Source organism: Haliaeetus albicilla, chromosome 1 (genome assembly GCF_947461875.1).
Source record: "Haliaeetus albicilla chromosome 1, bHalAlb1.1, whole genome shotgun sequence".
Taxonomy (NCBI): domain Eukaryota; kingdom Metazoa; phylum Chordata; class Aves; order Accipitriformes; family Accipitridae; genus Haliaeetus; species Haliaeetus albicilla.
The window spans coordinates 64,633,319-64,657,808 of NC_091483.1; the positions used below are offsets into that span (position 1 = coordinate 64,633,319).

General features: G+C 34.6%; 1 protein-coding gene across 1 annotated transcript in view; it reads right to left on the reverse strand.

Moving 5' to 3' along the window:
- The window catches only part of TBC1D19 (TBC1 domain family member 19), a 53,168-nt gene that overhangs the window by 14,440 nt on the left and 14,238 nt on the right, over nucleotides 1-24,490 (reverse strand). The window contains exons 5-13 of the mRNA XM_069792269.1: nucleotides 17,101-17,175; nucleotides 16,076-16,139; nucleotides 15,137-15,183; nucleotides 12,992-13,102; nucleotides 12,059-12,131; nucleotides 11,214-11,252; nucleotides 8,631-8,743; nucleotides 1,343-1,417; nucleotides 807-869 (exon numbers count right to left, since the gene is read on the reverse strand). Of these exons, the coding sequence (XP_069648370.1) occupies nucleotides 807-869; nucleotides 1,343-1,417; nucleotides 8,631-8,743; nucleotides 11,214-11,252; nucleotides 12,059-12,131; nucleotides 12,992-13,102; nucleotides 15,137-15,183; nucleotides 16,076-16,139; nucleotides 17,101-17,175 (660 nt within the window). The remainder of the gene's footprint in view (nucleotides 1-806; nucleotides 870-1,342; nucleotides 1,418-8,630; nucleotides 8,744-11,213; nucleotides 11,253-12,058; nucleotides 12,132-12,991; nucleotides 13,103-15,136; nucleotides 15,184-16,075; nucleotides 16,140-17,100; nucleotides 17,176-24,490) is intronic.

Consider the following 24,490-nt stretch of genomic DNA (forward strand, 5'->3'; position numbering starts at 1 on the left):
AAATTATTAGCAATTTGACATATTGCCATCAAAGAAGAAATCATTTAGTTTCACATAGCTCTAAAACAAAAAATTAAGCAAGTCTAACCTAACAGATGTGACTAATGAAATCAAAAGCACTGTGGAAATGTTAAGTTTGCTGCATGACATTTATATTGACACTGCAATCAACTACACATTAGGAAATTCATAAATGTAATCTCCTTCTATTTAAGGGCATTTGACAGGCAGCAATGAGGATAATTCTTTGTAAATTATCTGGGTTCCCCATTGCTAGAAGCAGCTTTGGAATGGGAGCAATCCTAAAAGTAACCATACATATCACTACCTTATGCAGAATCAATGTCTTCAATTTAAAAATATGTCAATACAATATCTTTTGCGCTTACTGCAGTAGGTCACTGTAAAGCAGTATTTTTTTTTTTTTTTAAACTGAAACCCTGTATATACTTCTCAAGTCTTAATTCCTCTGTATGCCACAGCTGTTAATAATTTTATTATTGCAAACCTGGAAAGGGGAAGAATATGGCTGACTCCATATTTTCAGGCTTACTGCATTGGAAAGACATTGTGTAGGGTCCTTTAGAGTAGGAGTTTTAGAAGCCTGTCCTGCTTAATCTGTTTAAGTGTACAAGATTGTTATTCAGAAGGGAAAGTATATGTAATGCAGCAAACAGATGCATCTGCTTAGGGCCCCACTGTACTCTGCCTACACATGAAACACAAAGGCATTCCTTACTCCAAACATGATATAATCCCACAGGAGTATACTTTCTAGCTTTTCTAAGAAAAAATTAGTTACATACCTGATATAAATAATCCTCAAATACAAAATAGTAGTCATCGTTACTTGCTGTCAGCTTTACATCCTGTAATAAAAAAATACAGCAGTCTGAAGCCAAAAGATCTTTTCAGACTCCCATAGAAGCTAAAGTTAACACAGTGGTAGAAGACACTGTTTCACCATTGAATCACGAAAGAGCTCTAGTTAGGCATATAGTCCATATTTTAAAAATAAATAATGCTATATTAACATGATGATTAAAGTATTCGAACTTGAAACCTGAAACGGAAGCGGTCAGATCCCAGTGCTTTCTTCCTCACAAAACCAGTTATTCCTTCAAATGAAGTTACTGCTTCTTTACGACTCAGCACCTCAACTCAAACCAATGTCTTACAAAAAAGCCAACACAGGCACAAGGAGAGAGTTTACAATAATAAATTCACACTAATTATTCTTATACTGCTTAAAACCAAACCATCTAACATTTTCTCTGTTAAAAAACCTAAGATACTGGTGTGATGACTATATAAATCACTTAATCACTGTTTAGGTACTTACTTTGTAAATCAGGCTGTCCACTAAAAGGTCATGCTGAATCACATTTGACTTAAGCTGTTCATAATACAAGACATCCTAAAATTAAAAATATTATCATCATCAGTCTGAGACACAACTTTAATTTGTATTTAAACTAAGCCAATTCTTAACAATAAAAAAAATTATAAGCATGTATTCAGCTGAAAAACCCACTGCGCAATTTATGAAGCATTCTATCACAGTTTATTCTAGTTCAAGCCCTAAGAAATGAGGCAGAGAGCTGAGACATTATAAAATGTGCTCCCCTTTAGATAATTAATAAAATGTGAATGAAGGAACTAGTTCGAACCAAAGATCCGTATCTTCCAACCTTTGGGTCTCTCTATACCCAAAACCTTTTCAATGCTCAAAATCATTACACTCTTTTTCTTTGTCACCCTCTATTTTCATGCACCTCTCCACCAGTAGATTTCATCGTATCTTCTACCATTACTGCGTTGCTGCAAATTTTTTATATTAATCTAATATGAATCTCTAAATAGTTTAAATTTGTGAAAAGATGAAATGATAAATATATAAAAAAATCTTCTGAAGAATACAAAGAACTCAGACCTTTTTTTAAATTCCAATTACTTCCTGAATGTCTACAGAACATACACAAGGGTGAAACGATGGGGAAAAATCAGAATAAACACTTCTCTGCTATTTCTGTCCCTTTCTTCTTAGAGCTTGCAAAGGAAAAAAAAAAAGAATTAAATATCTCACTATCATCATGTAATTCCTAAATCCCTAAATACCTCTCTGCCATTATGCCTACAATTGAATACCAGTTTCAGATTGAGTAACACAGTTTCAGATGGATTTGTACTAATTCATAAACTAAATCAGGAGTCCCAAAGCTCCTTCCCACTTCACAAAACTATTTTAATTTCAATGTGTCTCTATGGACACCACACAAATACTTGTATATTTCAAGCTTTACATAATATTTACTGCTGATTTCTTTGCAAAAAAAGGCTAAGTCTGCAGTAAGGATTTAAAGAACAAATGGGAAGTAAAATGAGATTTTGAGAGGGAGAGAATGGAAAAAAATAAAGAGAAAGCTAGGGAACATTGTAGTTGTTCTTTGTATTAATCCAAAACTGAGATGCGGTGAACAGTATACACTTAGAAACTATCAGAATTAATATATTATTAAACTGTTAAGTTGAAATGAGGACAAAAGCTGTATTTATTAAGTACTGATAACTACCACAGGGAATATATTTACATTTTTCTTTCTGAGAAATAAAAAGGGGAAGTATAAATACTACACTATTTCTTTAGGAAGGATCAGACATAAATATTTACTAAATGCAAATTATTTGCAGTATGAATGTAGCATTCTGTTGTTAGAAGCTACAGGGAACTACTCTAATATTCAAGTCACAATTTTAAAGCATCAATACTGTAGTCTAATTAAGTGTAACACTGCCAAATGAATCATGTCTAAAGTTTTTTTTGCCATCTCAAATGGTTGTATATATTAGAACAGAAGGAGCTAATAAAAAAATCCAGAACCAAAACTTCATTTTCATGCTAAGCAGACTGCATGATTAACTGTTTCTGGTGCACATGCAAGTACTCCTGCTTAAGAAATGGTACAATGAAACTCATGACTACAAGGGTACTAGATAATGCAGCTACTAATCTATCGTAACTGGAGAAAGAGATTCTAATAACCTCATGGTTTCCTGTTACCATTTCCTAGTTCTTAGTTCTCTAGAACTGCCTTGAACAATTGCTAAAGGCTGGTTGGAAGTGGGAAATGAAAGTGGTGTGAAGGAAGAGAGTAAACTTTTGCTACACACATATAGATCACACTTTAAATTTATATGCAGAAACAAGTTTTCTTCTTAAAATACTTTCACCTGAGGTCACACAGTGGCTCCAAGCCACAAGTTAACATTATCACTAACCCAGTGTCTTGTGCTAACCTTCTCCTTCCTGAATTAGAAAGCCATTCAATTACGTTTTACATTTGCTTACAAGAGTCTATAGATTTTCCTGTTATTATTAAAATTATTGTAAAACCACAACTAAAAAGTAATCACTGAAGTACATGGTCCATTCATCTTAACAGTCAGAATAACTTGGTATTAAGTTTAATTGCTGCTGATTTATTCACACTTAGAATAGACTTAGTGATTTGGTATGCAAAGAATGACTTTACTGAATGTATGAAGAACAGATTTCTGTACAAGAAAAAAATTCATAAATGATGCTCTACTGTAGTGACATCATGAGTTTAGAGTGCTGGTTTCAGTGCAGTTTTGTTTATGGCATCATACTGAACTATGATATGTTGTTAATTTCTTAAAATGTTTACCAGCTTCCTATTCTTAATTCAACTGCATTAACTGAAATGTAAGAATCATGTTAATTGCAGTTATGCATAAATTACAGTTTATGCCAATAGCCAGTGAACAGAACCCTCCACAGAAGAAAAACAGAAGACTGCTGAAAGAAATTTAAATTAAATAGGTTTAACCAGAACAGAGGATTTGCTATTTGTTAACACAGAACGACGCATGTATTTAAACTATTCTGTAACATTTCTTTTCGTTTTAGCAAAGCTAAAGTGTAGAAACTTTCTATTTCACCCTTCAGACTTCTGTACTGATTTTAGAAAACAATCTACTTATTAGCATATAGGGCAAGTACTGTCTGAGTTAGAACAGAGACTTGAATTCCTTGGCCTTAACCAATAGGATGTACATTTTCTGAAACACATACCCTTCCCAATTTTCCTCCTTAACTTGTTTCAGTTGGGGTAAATATTTCAAGCAATTAAAAAGGTGGTAAGAATAAGCAACCTGATGTTTAGGGCACTGTCTTAAAAGAGAGAACAACTGGGCTCAGACTCTTCAGCAACTCGCAGAAACTGAATACAAGTTCTTTATAATTCAGTTGACTACTTTCTTCAATACGATTTTAAATGAAAAGGGTCAATAGTTCATAAACTTTTCTTTTTTCAGAAATAATAGTTTCTCCCTTGCTCTCACAAAAACTCACTAGGACAGCTTGGTCATTACTCAGAAAAAATCAAACACGGTTTGCTCTTGCTGTTATAATTTCAGCATGAACTAAAATTTCAAACATGATTCAAAACTCTACCCTGAAAAAATGAATAACAAATTTGCATTGCAAACATTAGCAGAGTAAAACAATACTTTTACATTTATATTGTGAGAGTTCAATAATTTAGTAAAAAGACCAAAAGGTCAAGCTGTCCACCTGAACTAGAACTCATGAGAAAAAGTTTGGGAAACAAATCAGAAATTATTGAAAAGATACTTGCAAGGCAAACCCAATCATAACCATTCTAGGAATAAAGGCTTTAACTCCTTGCTTGTCATTCATTTTCTCTTAAATTGTGACTGTTGTGATGCAAAATGAAGCCTGGGCTTGGGAATCACATCAGTTTTTCAGCCACAACTTGTCTACAAGAGAATCTTGCCCATGCCTCTCCGTAAGACAAGAGGCTTGATTCATGCTGCATTAATAAATTTATTCCTTATAACTGAATCATAAACAAGATTGGTTACAGATTTACTTTCAAGCCACATGACTCTTGCTCAGTGATCAGTTTCTCACTTACACAGTGAGGAATGTTTTTAAGAGCTTCACTCAGGCTTCAAAAAAGATTCAAGTCTCATTTTACTATTTTATTAGCTGCATTTCTTCCTCCAGATGAGATAACTAACTACTACCAAAGTTCAGGAATGTCCAAAAATGTGGTACAATTCTTACCCTAAAATTTTTTTCAGTTATAAAACCAGAATCATACCATTTTCATCTGATTCAACCTTTCTTCTCTGTATGCCAAATCTTAACCTAACCTTGATTTGTAAACTTTTTCCTTTTTAAAAATGTGTTGCATTTTTATATAGACTATAGCCTTTCTCAAAATTATATATATTTTTTTATACTGCACCTCCAAACATACTTATCTTTCCAAGTTGAAACAAAGTACATTTCAGGATTGCAGTGCCCATCCCTCCTGACCTTACAAAGCCACATACCAAAATTTCCACCCAAAAAAGTCACACTGTATCCACCTGAGAGCATAAGGAAAAGGGAGCTCTGAAAGTAGCTCACAGGCAAGAGAGAACAGTATCTTCCAGCAGTACCCAGCAAAGCTACTTTAAACAGAATCTGGTGATTCACCTTCTTTGAAATTAAGGTTTGGATTACTCAGCCACCTCTGTGCAGGCACAGTCCACCTGTGGCCTGTCACAAAATCCCTGGCACAGAGGAGCTGCACTCTCACTGCTGAACTGTCAGCAGCTCACGATTAAATTTTAGGTTACCCTCATCATTTGATTGCACTATCTATACTTGTATCTATACTCTCAAATCTAATATAAGAAATGGGTGGGTGAAGCATAGAACCAGGAATATGAAGAAAGACTGACATTGAGAAGTCTAGAAAGGAGACACTAAGATTTGTGGGAATCGGATGAAACCTAAAGAACGGCAACCAGCATTAATTAGGTGAGCTGCAGATTTTGGAACAGAAGTACCAGAAACAAATACAAAACAAAAAACTAAACAGATTTCATAAAGAGAAAATGGACAAAAGAGCTACAGAAAGTCCCTCCAGGCAAATCCTGGAAGAGGATCCAAAACTTATTCTCCTTTTACCAGACACCTGTGATACCTACTTGTAAAGTACATCCTTCTCTAGTCAAACATGATGATAGTGTATTACTGCTACTGGCTTCTCTGCTGTTTGAATGGTGCAGTGGGTACCTTTGGCTACTGATCCTAATCTAAATAACCCTACTGACAAGGCATAGAGTTATATTATGTTCCACTATGAACTTGTCACCTCACCTATTTATTAAGTTTTAAAACCTAGGAAACTACATTGAGTAAAAGCTGTAGTAAAGCAAAGCATTACTAATTTCTGCATTCTGGAATTTTCAGAATTGAGACTGATTTTCAACCCATTAACTTAAAAAATTAGAGGGAAAAAAACCTGTAAGGTAATGAACAATTTTGGTTTTTAAGCACTGCTTGAATAGTATGCAGTGAGTAAACAATAGGGTAAGACACTGAACAGAAGTTAAAAAAAAATTAAACAGATTCTCAGTAAGTGTGTGCCATCCATTTTGTGCAATCAACAAGGCAGACATCCCACAGGAAAAAATGTAATTGTGTGATTCAAGATCATATGATAAAATATATATATATACAGCAAATCAGACTGTTTGCACAGAAAATATTAACTGTGACACTGCTCAGCTTTTAAATGTTTGACTTTGCAACCTTAAAAATGCTCTTTTAACACAGTTTCTCTAAAATGTATCATTACAAATGAAAACTAACAAACAATTCATTGCCAGGAAATGTGTTTACACGTTTCTAAATAATCCTGCCTATAGAGCTTACAGTTTATCATTTTTACAATTACAATGCTAGATTGCTAGTATCATTCCTTGCTTGGCTGTATATTAGCTTTATACAGAGGCTGAGCTTTACTGAATAAAATTTTCCAAACAACAATATTGGATGCTAACACACACAATGCTGCCCATAACAAACCCTCATAATGTTTTACATTAAAGAAAGGAAATCCATGGTCCTTATGAGTTATAGATTCATACAGCTATAAATGTAATAGTGTCTAAACTACAAATCAGAAATATTACAGCAAGAAATCTCTGCTATCACACAATTCAACTTCAGCAGAGAAACTGTACACAAGAGGTAAAGAAGTGTTAGATAAATGAATAAAATCTATATGAAATACAGCAGATCATAAAACAGCTACATGTATCTGGAAAAGGCTTTACTATACCTTACAAAAAACAAAGTAGTACTTTCAGTATATGCAACAAGAACGTCTCAGGGTGTTAGCATTACCTAACAGTAAATTGAGTTAATAGCCTCACAGCAGAGACTAACCTTTTGAGAATGTCTAAAAGACTCACACTTCATGCATAGTATAAACACATATTAAAAACAACTGCAAACTAGAGTTAACTTTTAAAGGACCTAACGGTGTGGCTGACAAATATATTAATAGGCAGCCATAGCTTGATCCTCTTAAAAAAAGGTAACTGTTGAAAATGGTCCATGTGAATTTCAGGAAATGGATTTTAATAAATCTATTTCCATAACAACTCATGATTTACATGAATATAAAATGAAATATTTTATCATTTTTCTGATTATTATCTTGACTTTCAGCCATCAAAACAGAATGCCTGGCTTTTTTATTCAATTATTTCATTATCCACATTAAGATAAAAATGCTCTTAGAGCATGCAGCATTTAACAGAATATAAACAGATGCAATGTAACCAACAACATTAATTTCACACCTCTAATATTCCTAAACTAAGTAATTCTAATACCAGACCAAATAACTTCAACTCCTTAGGTAAGCTGCCAATGAACAAGATTTACATTTGTTTTTAAGGGCAAATTCTTATGACTGTACTATGCAGTTACCAATAAATGCCCCAGTATTACAAGAAAATGGCTACATCCTCAAAGGACATGAGATACTGTAAAATTCTCAGATTTATGAGCAAATTTACATGTATGCATGTTATTTTTTATTGCAATAAAAGCCCTGCATCAAAGTATTCACAATTCTGTAAAGGTTTAAATAGGGATTTAACTTTTTATGGTATATTGGATATACTGACTATAGCATGGCTTCGGATACTGCAAAAGGTTTCATTGTTGAGGACTTGAGTCAAATATAAGGTACTATGAAAAACTGCTGCTGTACAAGGGCGTATGGAAACAATGCACATCTTACTAGTTCCTCTTTATGTCTTTTTGATTGTACATATGTAGAGTATCTGCAATAATACAGAAAGCAATTTACAAGATACGTACATGCATATGATGACAGGTTCAAATAGCCACGAAAAAGGCATAGCACGTCTTTTTATAAAACTTAGCAAAGATAAGAGAGGTTCAGTCTTCTATCCAGGACTTTTTTCTTGTCCCCTTCTGAAAAAGTCAGCACCATACAGGAAAGCCTCAGGAACTAGCCAGATCAACTGAATAGTTCGTTCTACAGTATTTTGCTCATATATCTGTTAAAAAATTAGGGAAGACCCTGAAAGACTTCACCACAGCACAGAGTTTTTTACAGGTATGTTTCTATTTCTCATAAAATGTTTATCAATTTCTGTGACAACTCAGTAGAGCATTTCTGTTTTCGAAAAAGATCACTAGAAGATGCATGCTTGCACATTTGTGTTTTCACCTAGTCTTCATATTTTACTCTCACTTTGCTCCTTACCTCTGGCTGATTAGAAATATTGAGAATGAGGGCCCACAAATCAGCTCGGAGTGCTGTTGGACAACCCTGACGAACATACTGTTGAGCTGCAGCACTATCTTGCTCTGCTAAAACTGTAAGAAACAAAGCAGGTAATGAATTGATGTAGTTTATGACTTCCAAAGTTTATCAAACTATCAAATGCTTTAATTTTTAACTTTACAAACTGGTTTACCATGCTGTAAGCATTAGCTAATGGGAAAATATCTAAAAGATCTGATTTCCACAATGCAATTTTGAAGTAGTTCCCTGGGAAACAAGGCAATTGATACTAATAAGCAAGGCTGTCGCAGAACAGCACTTAGTATGTAACCTCTTAGTATGTACCTGTGACTGTTATCAAGGCTAGTTGCAGCTAGTAGGCTGGCATCAAGCAGAACAAGCAGCCGTATACAGTCACAAAATACTCCTGTTTAACTATGAGTGCTATCTCAGTTCAAATAGGAGATTGCCACTCATTCTGTTTTTATGTGTCTCCCCTATTTTTATGTTAACTATATGAATATGTTCACAGATAACTGTGGGGCAAGAATTTTCCATCTTGGAGCATACTGTCATGTTCCTTCATGATTGGTAAATGTACTCTGGAGGATAAAGACTTTCTTTCTCAAAAGATTTTGTTTTTCCTTCAGACAGACATAAAACAAATACTCTACTGTTGATAGGTTTGCTTAGATGTGTCACTGTTGTGAAGCTTTAGGCTACTCTGTCACAAGGGCCTCATCCTGAATACAGTACTGTACATACCTTAGAGCAGATTATCTCATTCCTTACTTAAATCTATAAGCTTGAAAGATATGCATCTTTAGCTATTCTAATCTGGTAGAAGTGTTGTTTCCCATCGAGGTTATGTGATTAACTGTACCCTCATACCTAAAATGTTTTTCACAACACAGAGAGAGTTGGGAGAATATTTCTGTGAGATGATCTAGGCATTAGATTGGTGTTGTACTGGTACTCAGAAGTTTCCAAATCTGTATCCTCTGATTTTTCTGAAGTCTCTCAGAAACAACTTGCTTTTCTAAATTTCACTAAATTCAATATTCAGAATATCTGCCCTGACATGACTTAGAAGGATGAGGTTTGGAATTATAAATCTATTTAATTGATTCCTCTCTCCTTCCCTCTCTTCTTAAATACTGAATAAACCAGTCTGCCAATTTTCTGTTTAGCCTGCAGAGCTCTAACACAGATGGTGTGTGATCCTTTTTTCCTAAACAAGGAGGGCAAAAAGAAAAAACATTCCTACATTCCTCACAAAACTTTGGAAAAGACTGTGATTCATCTCATTGTCCATGAGTGTTCACCTTACTGTTTCTTACTGAGACACAAAATATTGAAAAGTAGCTTTGCTATATACAGGTTTTTACTAAATACAATAAAGGAAATTCCTCAGACTTGGCAATACATCTAATATAAAAGCAAAATCAATACATCAGCGGCAACCAAAGTCATAACCAACACCCCATAGAGCATGCAGTAGGATTCCTATCGAATTAACTGAGATTTCAGTTTATGGTCGAGACTCTTAACTTACGTTTTTACAAAATCCTGTGTCTTCACATATAGGAAAAGCTAAGACAATCTCTGTAATAGAGGCTGCTCTACACAGACAAGAGATGAGGAGTAAGAATTACATTGCGGAGTTGAATGACTGGCTCAGGAACTCTGGATGCGGAATTTATTTGGAAGAACACGAAAAGAACAGAAAGATGGATAGTACCCTAATGAGTTGCTCTTGGATCGGAAAACAAACGATGAGGGATAGAAAGAGGACCGCAAAAGGAGAAGTAAAAAAGAAAGGTCACCGTTTTGCTACTGCAACAAAAAAAAGGGATGGAGGACTTTCAGGATGGTATCCATTCCATTTTTTTCTTCAATGGTGATAATGTTTAGCAGGAATCACAAGAGACAGTAAGGAGCAGATATTGATGGATTTCAAACGTTCCTTTTATGTTTCTTCTATGAGCAAACTTGAGCTAATGAATGATTGATTATTCCTTTTTATCTCTCCCTTTCTTTTGTAGGTTATTTCTTAACATACAAAAAAACCCCGGAACTTCTTCAGAAAAAGCAGGATACACAGACAAATGATTGAATTTTCCATAGTGGCTAAGTATTGCAATATTTAGCAAGTTCTGCAATTGCAAATAACCATTAAAAAGACTCTGTTCTGACGCACAGGCGTAAATCCCATTACACTAATGAGAACTGTGTGTGCAGAGAAGGGAATCCAGAGTCTTTTGTTTAAAATGAAATTCAGTGGTGGCATAAGTTAAGTTATCACCAAAAAAGTTATGTCTCTATGCTTCCTATTTTATTTTAAATGAAATATATATGGAGCTATTTATCTGGTAGCTACTGGTAGACTGCAAATGCTTGCTTTTCTGTCTCTGTCTAAATTACAACAGCATTACTGACAATGCTTTGTGTTAGTCTGTCTAAAATCTTAAAATTCTAAGAGGTACATCTAACTGAGATAGAAATTTACTAAATGCATTCCTAACTACTCACAGTTTATCACAGATGAAAACAGATCCATACCTTTCTGTCCAACACGTACATGTTCATTTTCAAAGAACTCTAGAAAGTAAAGAAATAGAAAAGAATGTCAAATAAATAAATAAATAAGATACTCCAGATAGTAATGTATTTTATATTTTTACTACACACCATGACATTCAGCTGACTTTTACTGCTAATGTCACTAAAAATTAATCTGCATCAGCACTGATGTTCTTTTTCAAAAACTAAGATGAAATACTACAGAATTTTTTCTTGTCTGAAGGACACAAATACTGAAGTAGCACTACACGAAATGAATGTAGACTTTCAATTAGGTAAGTTTCCATTTTAAAAGAAAAATCACTTGATACTACAGTGTTTTCCATTTTTATATGGGAAGACCATTTAATAATCCTATTTTTACAGGAATAAAGGCACACATGGAAAAACAACAAAAATTATGCAGTATTTAAGCTACTGAATATTAATATATGGATATTTTCTATAATCTTTCCTTGAAGATAGTTATTTAAAAGATGTTTCTATAAATGCCTACCTGTTAGTTGCCTTAACATTTATTGATATTTTCTGTAATTTTGCAGACAGGCAATTTTGTTCTCTAGATCCTGAAGTGTTTAAACACACTGAAATTAACATATTTTCAACTTAAGGTGATGATTTTAGATCTTCTCCAAATCTGACCCTTCATATTTGCAATGTTTTCTTTTATTAGCTATATTTTACAAAGAAAATCACTGCAATCATAGTTACAGAACAAATATTTATGGTTTATTATGGAAAAAATACACAAATTACTTGATAATTGCCAAGTATTCTACTCATTAGTGTTCTATTTAAATGACTGAAGCACAGCATTAGCTAACCAGGAGGCACTTGTGCTGAATCATCAATACCCAGCTGTCCTATATTTAAGCCTAGTTCACTGAAGTCTTCTTTCTGCAAAGAAACAAAACCATAAAACAGTAATTAACAATGTTTAATTCTCTAAATCACTAGAGATTTCTTCTGGAAGGCTTAAAGCAAATATTTTCTAAACCAAACATAGTTCTTTTAAATGCATACATATGAAATATGAGCTCATGTTTTTGAAGAGAAGAATCTCACATCAATTCTTACTCTAGTTTTAGTTATAGGCCCCAATTCTCACATCAACTATGAGCTACACCTGGATGGAATAAAGTGGTGAATGAAAGACCAGGTTAAAGACACCTAATTCCCAGCTCTTTTCCAACTCAGGTGCAAGTTCTTCTACTAGCATAAAATCCTCTAGACCCTTATCAGTGAACCATTAAGAAGAGCTCTCTTATTTTCCAATTATAATACTGGTACCCAAGCATTTCCTTTCATGTACAATCTGACAATAAAGGGATTTAAAATTACTTTGAGAAGAAAATCAGAACCTAACAGATTGTCAGGTTACTGATCTTGTACAGTGTCAAATAAAACTGTAGAATTAAGATAAACTACATATTTAAAGTTTCTTGTACAGAAAAAAAAGAGTAAGTGAATAACGTACACAAGTGTATTTTTGGCATAAATCAAACCTGTGTGGCATAAAATGAAAGCTTTCCTACTGGCAGATAATTTACTGTTTATGTTTCATTTTTCATTAAAAATGTCTTTTCATAAAACTTTTTTATGCCCTGTGTTTTAACTACATATTTGGACTGATTTTTCACTTTCAAAAGGAGAAACTTACCATGATACTAATATTCTTCCTTATAGCTGAGAATTTTATTCATTAGCAAGGCAAAATAATTCTTACAGAAACCTCTTGTGAGAAAAAATATACTTACCAATTCTGGAATATCTTTAACTTTTAGAGGAACTTGAATTAGCCCCAGATGACTTCTGAAACTAGGCTGTTCTCCATTTTCATAATTTGGGTTTCGAAGATTCATCAGTACCTTAAAAATGACAGCTCTGTCATTCCTTGCACATATTTGGAAATTTACATTCAGAACTCTTCTTAACATCATCAGTATTACAAACAGGACATTCACCATAAAACCACTTCCTGCAACTATCATATATAGAGGCCCAAATTACCAAATTATATCTCAACATTTTCAAAATCAAAAAGGAACAAAATTTTTAAGGAAGCAAACATATTCTACTTTGAAAAGTAAGCTCAAATTATGAAGTAAAAAAGCAGAAAGAATTTTGATATATGGGAGTAAGTACTGGCTACCTAGTAAATTCTTGACTAAAATGCTCTTCCTCATCAAAGGTATTTGAACACCAAGAGTATATTTCTGATGGCTACAATATCCAGGATATTCTTCAGTAGTACTTTTTTCTGAAAGAATTTTTATCCATATTCTTACACTGGCAACCTTACGTAGCTTTCTATCAAAGTGCTACATAATTTGCTACCAAAATAATTTCTTACTAAATAACAATACACCAAAATATCTTCTTTCATTTAAGAAAAAAAATATTACAGAATTGAAAACCTAAAGTAAGAATAAAATTTAAAGAACAAGGCATCATAACGTCAAGATAAGTAACTATGATCTATGAAGGAATTTACAGTCTCTTACATACTGTTATTCCATGGGTATAGATTTTGATATTTTAACGTTGAGCTGGCAAGGATTCTTTCCAAGATAAGTTTCCAGCTCTTACAAAATTCTTCCACAACATCTTACCTCTACAATTCTCCATCTTGTAAGTATTCTAATACCATATAACCTCACTGTTAGACTTGTAAATTTAAAGATTAATGTAAGAAACTGCAAACTCTGGAAAGAACAGTGTAAAAGAAAAAGAGTGACCATGAGGCTCACTGGATAAGGCTAAAATGAAGATGGATTTGTTTACAGATCAAATACACAACTTGGTTGCTACTACAGTGATGGAAACAGAATAAATTAAAAATTTCCAATATTATTTTCACTAACTGAACAAGAGGAGCTCTTTAGAAATGTAATAAAATGGATAGAAATTTTATTGTTGGATTCAGAAATGCATTCACAATTCATAGCCATGAAACAATTTACAGTTAAGTCAGAAATACTATAAATCTCCTCTATAACTACAAAAGACATTCCACTAAACTTGCACTGAACCACATCAAAATATTAATACATTAATTTTGACTGATAATTTAGTATTAGATTTCTAGGTTTTATTCTGTAAATTAGGAGGCCATCCTAACTCTGTAATTCTACACTGTCAAGCTCTAGAAGATTTGTTTCCTGTGTAACTCACAGGATATACAGATATGGATTTTTTTTAATTTTATTTTCAATCATATTTTTAATCCAAAATCTCCTATTGTGTCACCATTAAGTTCACTGTCATCAACAATGTTTACTCTCCATTGCCCGTGCCTATTCTAGGCATAGCTGGTAAAGCAAGTTCTGTTTTACTAAGATGTTCTGTGCTTGAACCATATAAAATAAAGAGTAATACTATCATTTCCGACTTTAAAGATTCCGTCACCATTTTCTTAATGGTTTGGTTTGATTACAGACAAAAGCCTCCAAATTCCAGAGAGTTCTGTTTAATGTCTGTTCTTTCACAGTCTTCATAGATGACCCACAATTTCAACTGCATACAGGTCTACTATCTACCACCAAACAGTCTATCAGCTTCACATATTGTAATTTATCAGCTTAACATATTGCAATTTAAAGATGTAAAATGATTTATGAAATCAGTTGGAGAATTGCTCTCAGAGGAAAAAAGTTAGCTCCAAACTGTTCTTTGGAGAAAGAGAAGGTTATCACAAGTACAATTTAAAACGGCGGTTAAAAAAAAGAGACAATAGCATTTTGTTTTGTAAACAAAACATGGAGTTGTAAAAAACATGCCAAATTTCATTTGCTATAAAAGACAAATTGTTTGCAACACATTTAATAATTATTTTTCCCTTCACATAAAAGACTATAATGGATGCAAGTCAATGGCTGAGTCATCATTTCATAAATGCTTACCTCAAGAAAATCTTTAGGTGCATAAACAGGCCGGAAGAGACTTAGGTCTGAAATAAGATTTCAATGATGCTATGTTAAAACCAAGAGATGAAAAAAACATGCAATTTTCCCATACCTGTAACACAATCTAGCAAAATAACATATTAAAGCAAAGATTAAAATAAAATTATCACAGATATCATGACTACAACCACCACACATTCTCCAAGATTATGCTAGTATTAGTGCCTTAGTTTTGTAAACCCCAAGCAGGTGAACAGGAAGTTTTTACTAATTCCACGTAAGTCTTTAGATTGAACCATTCTTAGACATGGGAGAGAAATGATACTCAAAAGAGGTTGGGTTTCTTTTTTTAACAGCATGCATTGTTGAAGTAAACGTACTGCTGTCAAATAAAAAATAGGGACTAGTCATAACAATGCATGAAAAGTATTTGCCATCACAGAGGTGATACTGCAATACGAACTACTACCTTTGCAAAACCATTTCTTTTAAGGAACCAGGATATGAACTAACAAGGTAGTTAGCTTGCTCTCCCAAAGGATAATATGACTGACTATTCTGTGCAAGTGTTATTTTTGCCTTTTGTTAATAAAATGTCTGAGCGTAATTATCCATAGTTCTGAACATTTTCTTTCTATTAGCCTGAGCTTACACTAAGAGGAGCTATGCCCTAGTTGTATAAATCTCTAAAGCACTGGAATGAGGAGTATTATACCTTAACCTCTCACTGATGACTCAAAGTTAGTACAATAATTTGAAATAAAATAACAATGAAATGAATATTTATTTATGCATAATGACACATTACCAATGAGAAAAAAGACTGAAATCAGTTTACCTTGAAGTGATTACACTAACCTTTGACTGACAAATAAGATGTACATGCTATTTTGCTATGTACAAAAATTTATTGCACATAAATTTAGTTGACCTTACCTGGCTCATCAGTTCCCATTTCATTCCATTTATTAAGCAGTTCTTTCTGTTCACTTACAGGCCTCTGAAAGGCACAAGAAAGTAACTCTTCTTTTTTTAACAGAATGAGTAAAAACATGTCTGTATTAAATACATAAATTAATGTAACACTTTAAAAAAATAGATTGCACTAGCAACACAAACTTATTTTGCTTATAAATTATTCCCAGCCTGAAGGTATATTCTACTGTAGAAAGTCCAAGTTCCAGTTCAAGGAAAAAAGAAGCCCATTAAATAGTTTCATGTGTTTACTAATGAATTTTAGGCTATTTAGTAGTCAGCTTCATATTACTGAAGATTTACTGCTTATTCCATAGAGCTGTTGGACTTTGTCATCAAATTCATGTCCCCGGCACAGTCATGAAAAGCAAGCACAGCTGCATCCTTTATCTCAAATGATGAACCATAGAGGTTCTGCTACCCATCATAGATATACAACAGGAGAAAGATAAAGAACAAAACATTCTAACATTATTCCACAGTTCCATGATCTTTAAAATTAAAGCTCTAAATTAATAAAAAGCAAACCAAAACAGAGCAGAATGAATGACAAACAAAATTAGCAATGTACCAGTATCTCTCCTAAAGTACCAGTTCAACTATAGCTTCCTCCAGCACACAAAGTGTATCTATATCACATACAGGCTATGCAGCTGGAAGTTACACAGCTGAGTCTGCACACAAAAATGCTCTATTAAGAGCAATGAACACAGCAATTAGCTTTGCAACATGCTGCTCCCTCAAGAGGATAATTACCGCAACAGCAAAGAGGAAGATCTACCTATAGACTTCATCTTCTCCCAAGTTGAGCTGATGCATACGTTGCCACTATCCCTGAAAATTATTCTGTATTAAAATTACTTGGATACCGGCATTGCAGCTCTTGATAACCACATGTAAAATGAACATTACATTACAAGTGCGCAAGATGAGGCTTATTTTCCAAAAAATGTCAGTTTGGCAACAGAATGTTAATCATACATTACCTTCTGTGCTAGTGGGATACTGAGTTCTGTGCACATGCTGTTTAGACTTTTCAGAATTCGTTTCTCCCAGCTTCCCTAAAACACACATTTAAAAAATTGAATTATATGGAATTTCTTTTTCCTCTAATTGCATCTATCATGAAATAACAAGCAGCTTTTTAAAGTCATATATAAGAAAGGATAGCAAGAGTCACTGACTGACATCTGCAAAAATGTCAAGGGAATATTTACATGCTTGTTTAAATGGAAACAACAGAGCAAACATTTAATCATTTACATCACAATAAAGAACCAGAAAAATGAGTTGTTCATATTTCAGATCTCCAAAAATCATGTACTTCACAATTTCTGATTTTTGACATATGCCTAATGATCAAGCTTCCTCAAACGCATATAAGCAGGGCAAACAACTGTGTACAATGAATGCCTTCTCCACTTTGTGACCTGAAGAGAATGCACACTACAAAAGGTACCTTCGATGTTTCCAGAAGTTAAAAAAGTTAGAAGTTTGGTATTCTGTAATGCTCAAAAAAATAGTTCTTCTAAAATAATGCTCAGGAAATAGTTCTCTAATCAAAGAGAATAGAAGTAGACAATACCTCAGTAGCAAGCGGACAGCTTAAAGAGCAATCAGATTCTTCCAACTATTGCTATAGACTTCAAACTTACCATACGGTGCCTAATCCGCAGATAATTCAGAGGAAGTTAATGCCAACTAGTATTGACTTCCTTGTCAACTGACTTAGGATTTTGCTTCCGTGATTACAGCAGCACTGGTGGGTTTTATATTTAATTTAGTTTTCTGTGGATAATGAGTCAGGCCTCGATCAAATGAATGCAAAGACTCCTCTTAATGTCATTTAGCTCTATTTATTATTTGTAATTTGCTCTAGACACAAATTCTACAACAGTTAGTTGCTGTCTAACCACATGTTCCTCAAACTTAAAAGTTCTGTCCAAAAGAGGCTGCAGTTTATTAGACAGGAAGCAAATGAAGGGAAGGGCAGATGTTCAAATGTTCTGTTAAAAAAATAAAAATTATATCTTGCCTATAATTGCTTCATTTTAGCTTCCATTTACAAGATCCTCTCATGACTTTTTCCATCAAACAAAATAGCTATCTTTCACCAAAAATTTCTTCTCACAATCAAGTCATCACTTTACCTTCTCTTGCATAAACAAAACAGATCTGATATTTGACTGTAAGGAATGTTTTCCAAAATGCAGTATTTTTTATAATATTCTGTATAATATTTTTATGTAACTGTATTATCATATTCAAATGCTTTCCAAATGCTGCAGTTACAGAACACCATGCCACAAACTGGTTATTCTCTCACGGAGGGCTGGTGTAGGGCATTTACAGTACCCTATTTTGCTAAGAAGTGTGGTTTTCTTGCTGGAAGAAATGCGAAATGAGAGAGCACAAAGACTACTAAGCCATATAGGATAATCAGAAAAGTGGAAACAAATAGAGAATACAGAGGTGTTAGCAGCAGTTTAAAAAACAAAGTGAAATCATCAAGATCAAAATTAAGGGCGAGGTGGGGGCGGGGAGGTAAGCACGGATACGGTCCAAGATATAAAAGATACAAAAGAGGCACAGAGGAGGAAGATGGCAACTTTGCAAGACCAAAACCCAGTGCATTCCAAGGAGTGACAGAGGTCGATTCTCCTGGTGTGACTGACAACTGCCAGAGCAGACACTAACCTGCTTATTGCCTTGGGGATGCAACAAGTTAGTAATAAATCACTCCTGGATGCTCATAAACTGTGCCATAATTCAGCCTTCAAGGCTCTGCCAGGTAAAAGATGTTCAAATAAAAGCAACCAAGTCAAAAAAAAGTGAGGGTTACACAGCCTCTCCAAGCAAGACACCCTCCCCTCTGCCCAGGACAGCAGAGTTACCTGCAGTGAGCAGAAACAGAATGCAGTGTCCTCAACTGAAATAAAAGCCAGAGGCAGAATTCATAAAGTCACTTAATTGATGGGAACAATAAATTTTCCAAGATGATTCCTCTAATTTTATAAAGAAATTTAACACAAAGAAAATACATTGCTGGGATTGCTATAGTTATAACGATAACTTTCAGTAAAATAGTTGAGACTGAGGAAGGCAGTACTGCAATTTGCAAACAATTTCAAACATGTCTATTACAAATCAGATTTATCTTATCATCCTGTAGCAAAGTCATTTATAAACTTTCACTGTAGTTAAATGAAACTTGGTGGAGAACAAATAAACTAAACAGAAATATGTCACAACTGCATAAACTAGCCAGGATTAGTTAGTTTTTTCCACAATAATGAATCCTAAAATTCTTTCTTCTAGAAGACTAGACAGAAATGTGATTCTTTCAGAGTGTACCTAATAAGACCTACTCTGCAGATAGAATTCAAGGTGTCTGGACACAGATTTCATTTGGTACATTTTCTCTAATCAAAACCTGTAAATTTCAAAAAGAAGAGAAATATAGAAACTGTGTTGGTACTGCTCTCATTCTGATTCTCATGAACTTTTCATTTGGCCTCTGATAAGAGGCATAACTTAATTTAGGACTAAAGAAACCAAATCAATACATGATCTAAAAGAGATCTGAATATCCCCTACTCCAACTTCTGTAACAAGAAACAGAAATTCTTTCAGGAATAATAAAAATGTTATCAAATTTCTTTTGACTTCAATACTTTTCAAAGAAAACACCATTTTTCTTTATCAACTGTTCAACCACTCAAGTCTATTTTCTCAAAGACATTTAGAAACCAGGAGGTCTTAAGCAGATCTTCAGCAGTCAAAGCATTAGAATATGTAGTACTGTCATTTTAATTTTTTTAGAGTTCACCAGTCTCTTTCAAGAAAGAAAATTAATAATTTAGCTGGTTTTTGTCCTTTAGGGATTATTTAACTCTTCTGGGAGAAATTAGGACACAGATAGGAAAATCTCTATTATACTTTAGAAAGTTCCTTGTACCCGTGCTCCTATTGAAATCAACTGTAATGTTACTCATATTTTAAATAGGACTGGGGAGGGCTCTAGCTCGTAACTGTAAACCTACAGGTCAGAATGCTTTTTTTTGATTGTGTGTCTGTATAGCATGTACAACACGGGGAATCTGACCTTAGCTAGCCTAAAAACCTACCAGAATATCAACAGCAAATATAGCAGGTACTTCAACGTAATTTTCTAATCAAGTCTGTTGTTTATGTATTGACTTTCTTCAAAATGCAAGACCTGAAAATAAGCAAAGAGTAACACAGGAAAATTTAGGTACTGGGAGGAAAGGATTTGCTTTAGCAAAGCTCCACTTCAGTACGATCTTCACAGATTTGGCTAGAAGCATGGAGGTAAAGACTCTAATGAAGCAAGGGACAAACAGGTTAAAACACAGACAGTCTTCTGTTTTCCCAGAACTCTGAAGTGCAGTCCACTAGAGAACAATTTATCTTTTCGGGTCCCTGTATTTTTAGATAACCAGCTGGTGCTACTCAAGTAGAACACACTGAATTACCCTTACGATTTCCTGAAGTAGTACATCAGAATTCCCATTTTTGTGAATGCAATCCACTACCCTAGTTTTAAAAGCTACCCTACCTTCAGGAAGGCATACTGCATTGCAGAAGGTCACCCAGAGTTACGTTTGCACAAATTTCAGATAAACCTATCATTTTTTTCATTGGAGACAAATTTAGAAGTCATGGAACAAAACTTTAAAGAAGATCAAGCAAAAATAAGTATTACTAACTCAAACAACATGGGTTCTCCAGAGCCAGTAGAGTATTCAGCTTCCTTTGAAGATAGCTAGTTAACTGAACACTGCTTCGCTCTGGAAAGCAGGAACTTTTCCCACTCCAGTTGTGGAAAGCAGCTGCTGGAGCCAAGCAGACCTACTCTGTCCTGGTTTCAGCTGGGATAGAGTTAACTGCCTTCCTAGTAGCTGGTACAGTGCTATGTTTTGAGTTCAGTATGTGAAGAATGTTGATAACACTGATGTTTTCAGTTGTTGCTCAGTAGTGTTTAGACTATAGTCAAGGATTTTTCAGCTTCTCATGCCCAGCCAGGGCACCTGACCCAAACTGGCCAACGGTGTATTCCATACCATGGGATGTCACATCTAGTATAGGAACGGGGAAGTGGGGGCGGGGAATCGCCGCTCGGGGACTGGCTGGGTGTTGGTCAGTGGGTGGTGAGCAATTGCCCTGCGCATCATTTGTACATTCCAATCCTTTTATTACTATTGCTGTCATTTTATTAGTGTTATCATTATCATTATTAGTTTCTTCTTTTCTGTTCTATTAAACTGTTCTTATCTCAACCCAGGAGTTTTACTTCTTTTCCTGATTTTCTCCCCCATCCCACTGGATGGGGGGGAAGTGAGTGAGTGGCTGCGTGGTGCTTAGTTGCTGGCTGGGGTTAAACCACGACATACTCCAATACAGAACTGGCTTCTCCTTTCCTGTTTTCGTGCTCCTTATCTTCGTAGCTGGACGCTGGGGCATCATATTTTATCAACCTATCTCCTCCTTAAGTTTACTTGTTCAACATTTCTCTCAAAACCCTGAAACAACAAGCTCCTAGCTTACAGCTAAAACCAGGAAAAAGGACCTGTATGGATTAAAACATAACAGTGCAAATTTATGAATTGCATATTATGGGACTATTATGATAAGAGTTCCTGTTGAGATATAGCGTGTTTGTCTTGTGAACTTTCTAAAATCTACATATGACAATTAAAAGACAGCTTCGTGGTTGCTATCAGACTGTGGACACAATTCCTAACATTTCTTTGGACTCAGCTTCTTATGCTTCTCTTTAGCTCTTTCAGTTCTTATTTTTATGTTTTTCATTTCATTTCTTCATTGCTGTTTGCAGCAGAGTTGTCCTAAATCTAGCAAAGGCTTTCCCAGTGAACTCCGGAATTGAAACAAACGGTCAGAGAGGTCTTCAATCATTTCACCTCATCAAAATGTAGATAAGAAAATAGTCAATAGAGCAGTTTAATGATAAGGGAATGTTTCAACTCACACTAGCCTCTGCTGGGCATGTAAAGAAAATTAGCAAAGTTCACATTTTTAATCCTAGAACCTAGTGCTAATACTTTGCCTACATTCAGATGCATAAGTTTTAAGTAATAATTCTGCTGTTTAACAAGGTGGGAAGAGGTGAGCTGTCTCCCCAAAACTGTAACCAGACCAAATAGCTCAGAAAACACCAGATGTGAAATAACCTGATGTTTTAAAGAAAGGTTCTAAATATTATATCTGACATTTTTCAGGAAACAAACAAACAAAAATGACCTAATATTTCTCTATCTAGGAAAGACCTAAGCAATGACAGGCTAAAGCAGCTGTACCCAGTTATCTATCTCAACACAATCACAGGAACAGCTCTCCAGCAGACACAAGTAGAAAATAGACAGTATGTCACATTAATATTCAAATATTAATGGCAGTACTTTTTCTACACTGGACAATACCACAACTACATGAATGACTTACAGCATTACTACTCATTGCCATTAATGCTCTATCCTTTCCTAGAAAGCTGTTTTTCTTTTGAGGTAGTGAAGAGAATACTGTACAAAAACTTCATTCTACTACCTAAGAATGAGAAAATAGAACCAATTTGAGGAGAAAAAGGGTTAATTATTAACATTTAATATCTAGTCTAGAAAAATACTAACATAATTTTAATTACTGATTCAAAGTCATTCCAATAACTGATACCAAAGTAAGATGGTTTTCAGACACTATTACCCTTCTTTCCAGAATTCTGAAGTAGAACAAAATTAATTAAGATAGAAAAGGATAAAAAACAAAAGTCAATGAGCTCATAACATTGGAACAGCATCTTAAACAGTGCCTGTGCATAATAAAAATCGAATATTATGTATATGGAAAACATTTTTCTACTAGGACAAATTTTGTTGATAGCTTCAAAATATTCTTTTCCAACTGTTGTGATGCTAGAAGACAAATAAGGTGAAAAAAAAAATCTAACTACAAATAAAACAAAACCAGTCTTCTACCTTCAAAACATTAATTAGATTTTCGATACCTAATGGAAGTAAATTGGTAAGTTTCCACTATTAGCTCACTCCCAAATGGTATTAGCAACCTGTGCATTTGCATTTTAGCTATTTCCAAATATTTTGAACAACCAACCAAAATCACGGAAACACTGACTCTGTAAGCTTTTTACATTGTTTATTGCTCTTTATTCAAAAAGAGTAACAAAACAAAACCTAGTTGTGATTCAACTGCTCTGATCATAATTGTTTTCTTACAGACCTATTACCTACAGTGATAAATGTGTGTGCATCTTGAAAATCAAACGCTCACACGTACCTTAGTGGCTTCAGAAAACATGTTAATGCCCTAACTGTGTATTGATTACTATTTCACAACTATCACCATTTATCAGTATTTCTCTATGAAAAGCATTCATATGTCTTTATTGAAGAGTTGTATTTCAAGAAAGGATTTTAAAGAGGATCTACTGGTTTTGGCTGGGATAGAGTTAATTTTCTTCACAGTATCTGGTATGGTGCTGTGTTTTGGATTTGTGACCAAAACAGTGTTGATAACACACCAATGTTTTAACTATTGCTGAAAAGTGCATACATAGCTTTGAGGCCTTTTCTGTTTCTCACGCTTCCCCATCAGCAAGAAGGCTGGGGCTGCACAAGAAGTTGGGAGAGGACAGAGCCAGGACAGGTGACCCCAACTAAGCAAAGGGATATTCCAGGCCATATGACATCATGCTCTGAATAAAAAAGATGGGAGAAAGAAGGAGGAAGGGGGGGGACGTTCAGAGTTACGGTGTTTATCTGCCCAAGTAACCATTACACGTCATGGAGCCCTGCTTTCCTGGAGATGGCTGAACATCTGCCTGCTGATGGGAAGTTGTGAATGAATTCCTCGTTTTGCTTTGCTGGCACGCGTAGCTGTTGCTTTACCTGCTAAACTGTCTTTACCTGTCTTTATCACAAGTTTTCTCACTTTTGCCCTTCCGATCCTCTCCCCCATTCTGCTGGGGGCAAGTGAGCAAATGGCTGAGCTGCCTACCAGGGTTAACCCACCCCAGAGGATATGGATGCATAATACCCTTTGAAATAGGGCTATGAAATTCTGAAACTAGTAAAGATAGGACTTCTCCTACTCATTCCTAAACTATTAGAAAAACAGTTGCTTTCACATAGAGCTAAAAATATCGGTTACTGTAAGTATTGTATACACTTTTATAAAATAATAACCAATGAAACTGGTTTAGACAAACATATACATAGACACACCTCTGTGGTTTTCCCATAAGGAAACTGATAAGACTGATTATTTTCAGGCAGTAAATTGTGGCATTACATTTCACACCACAGAAGAAAAATCGTTTAA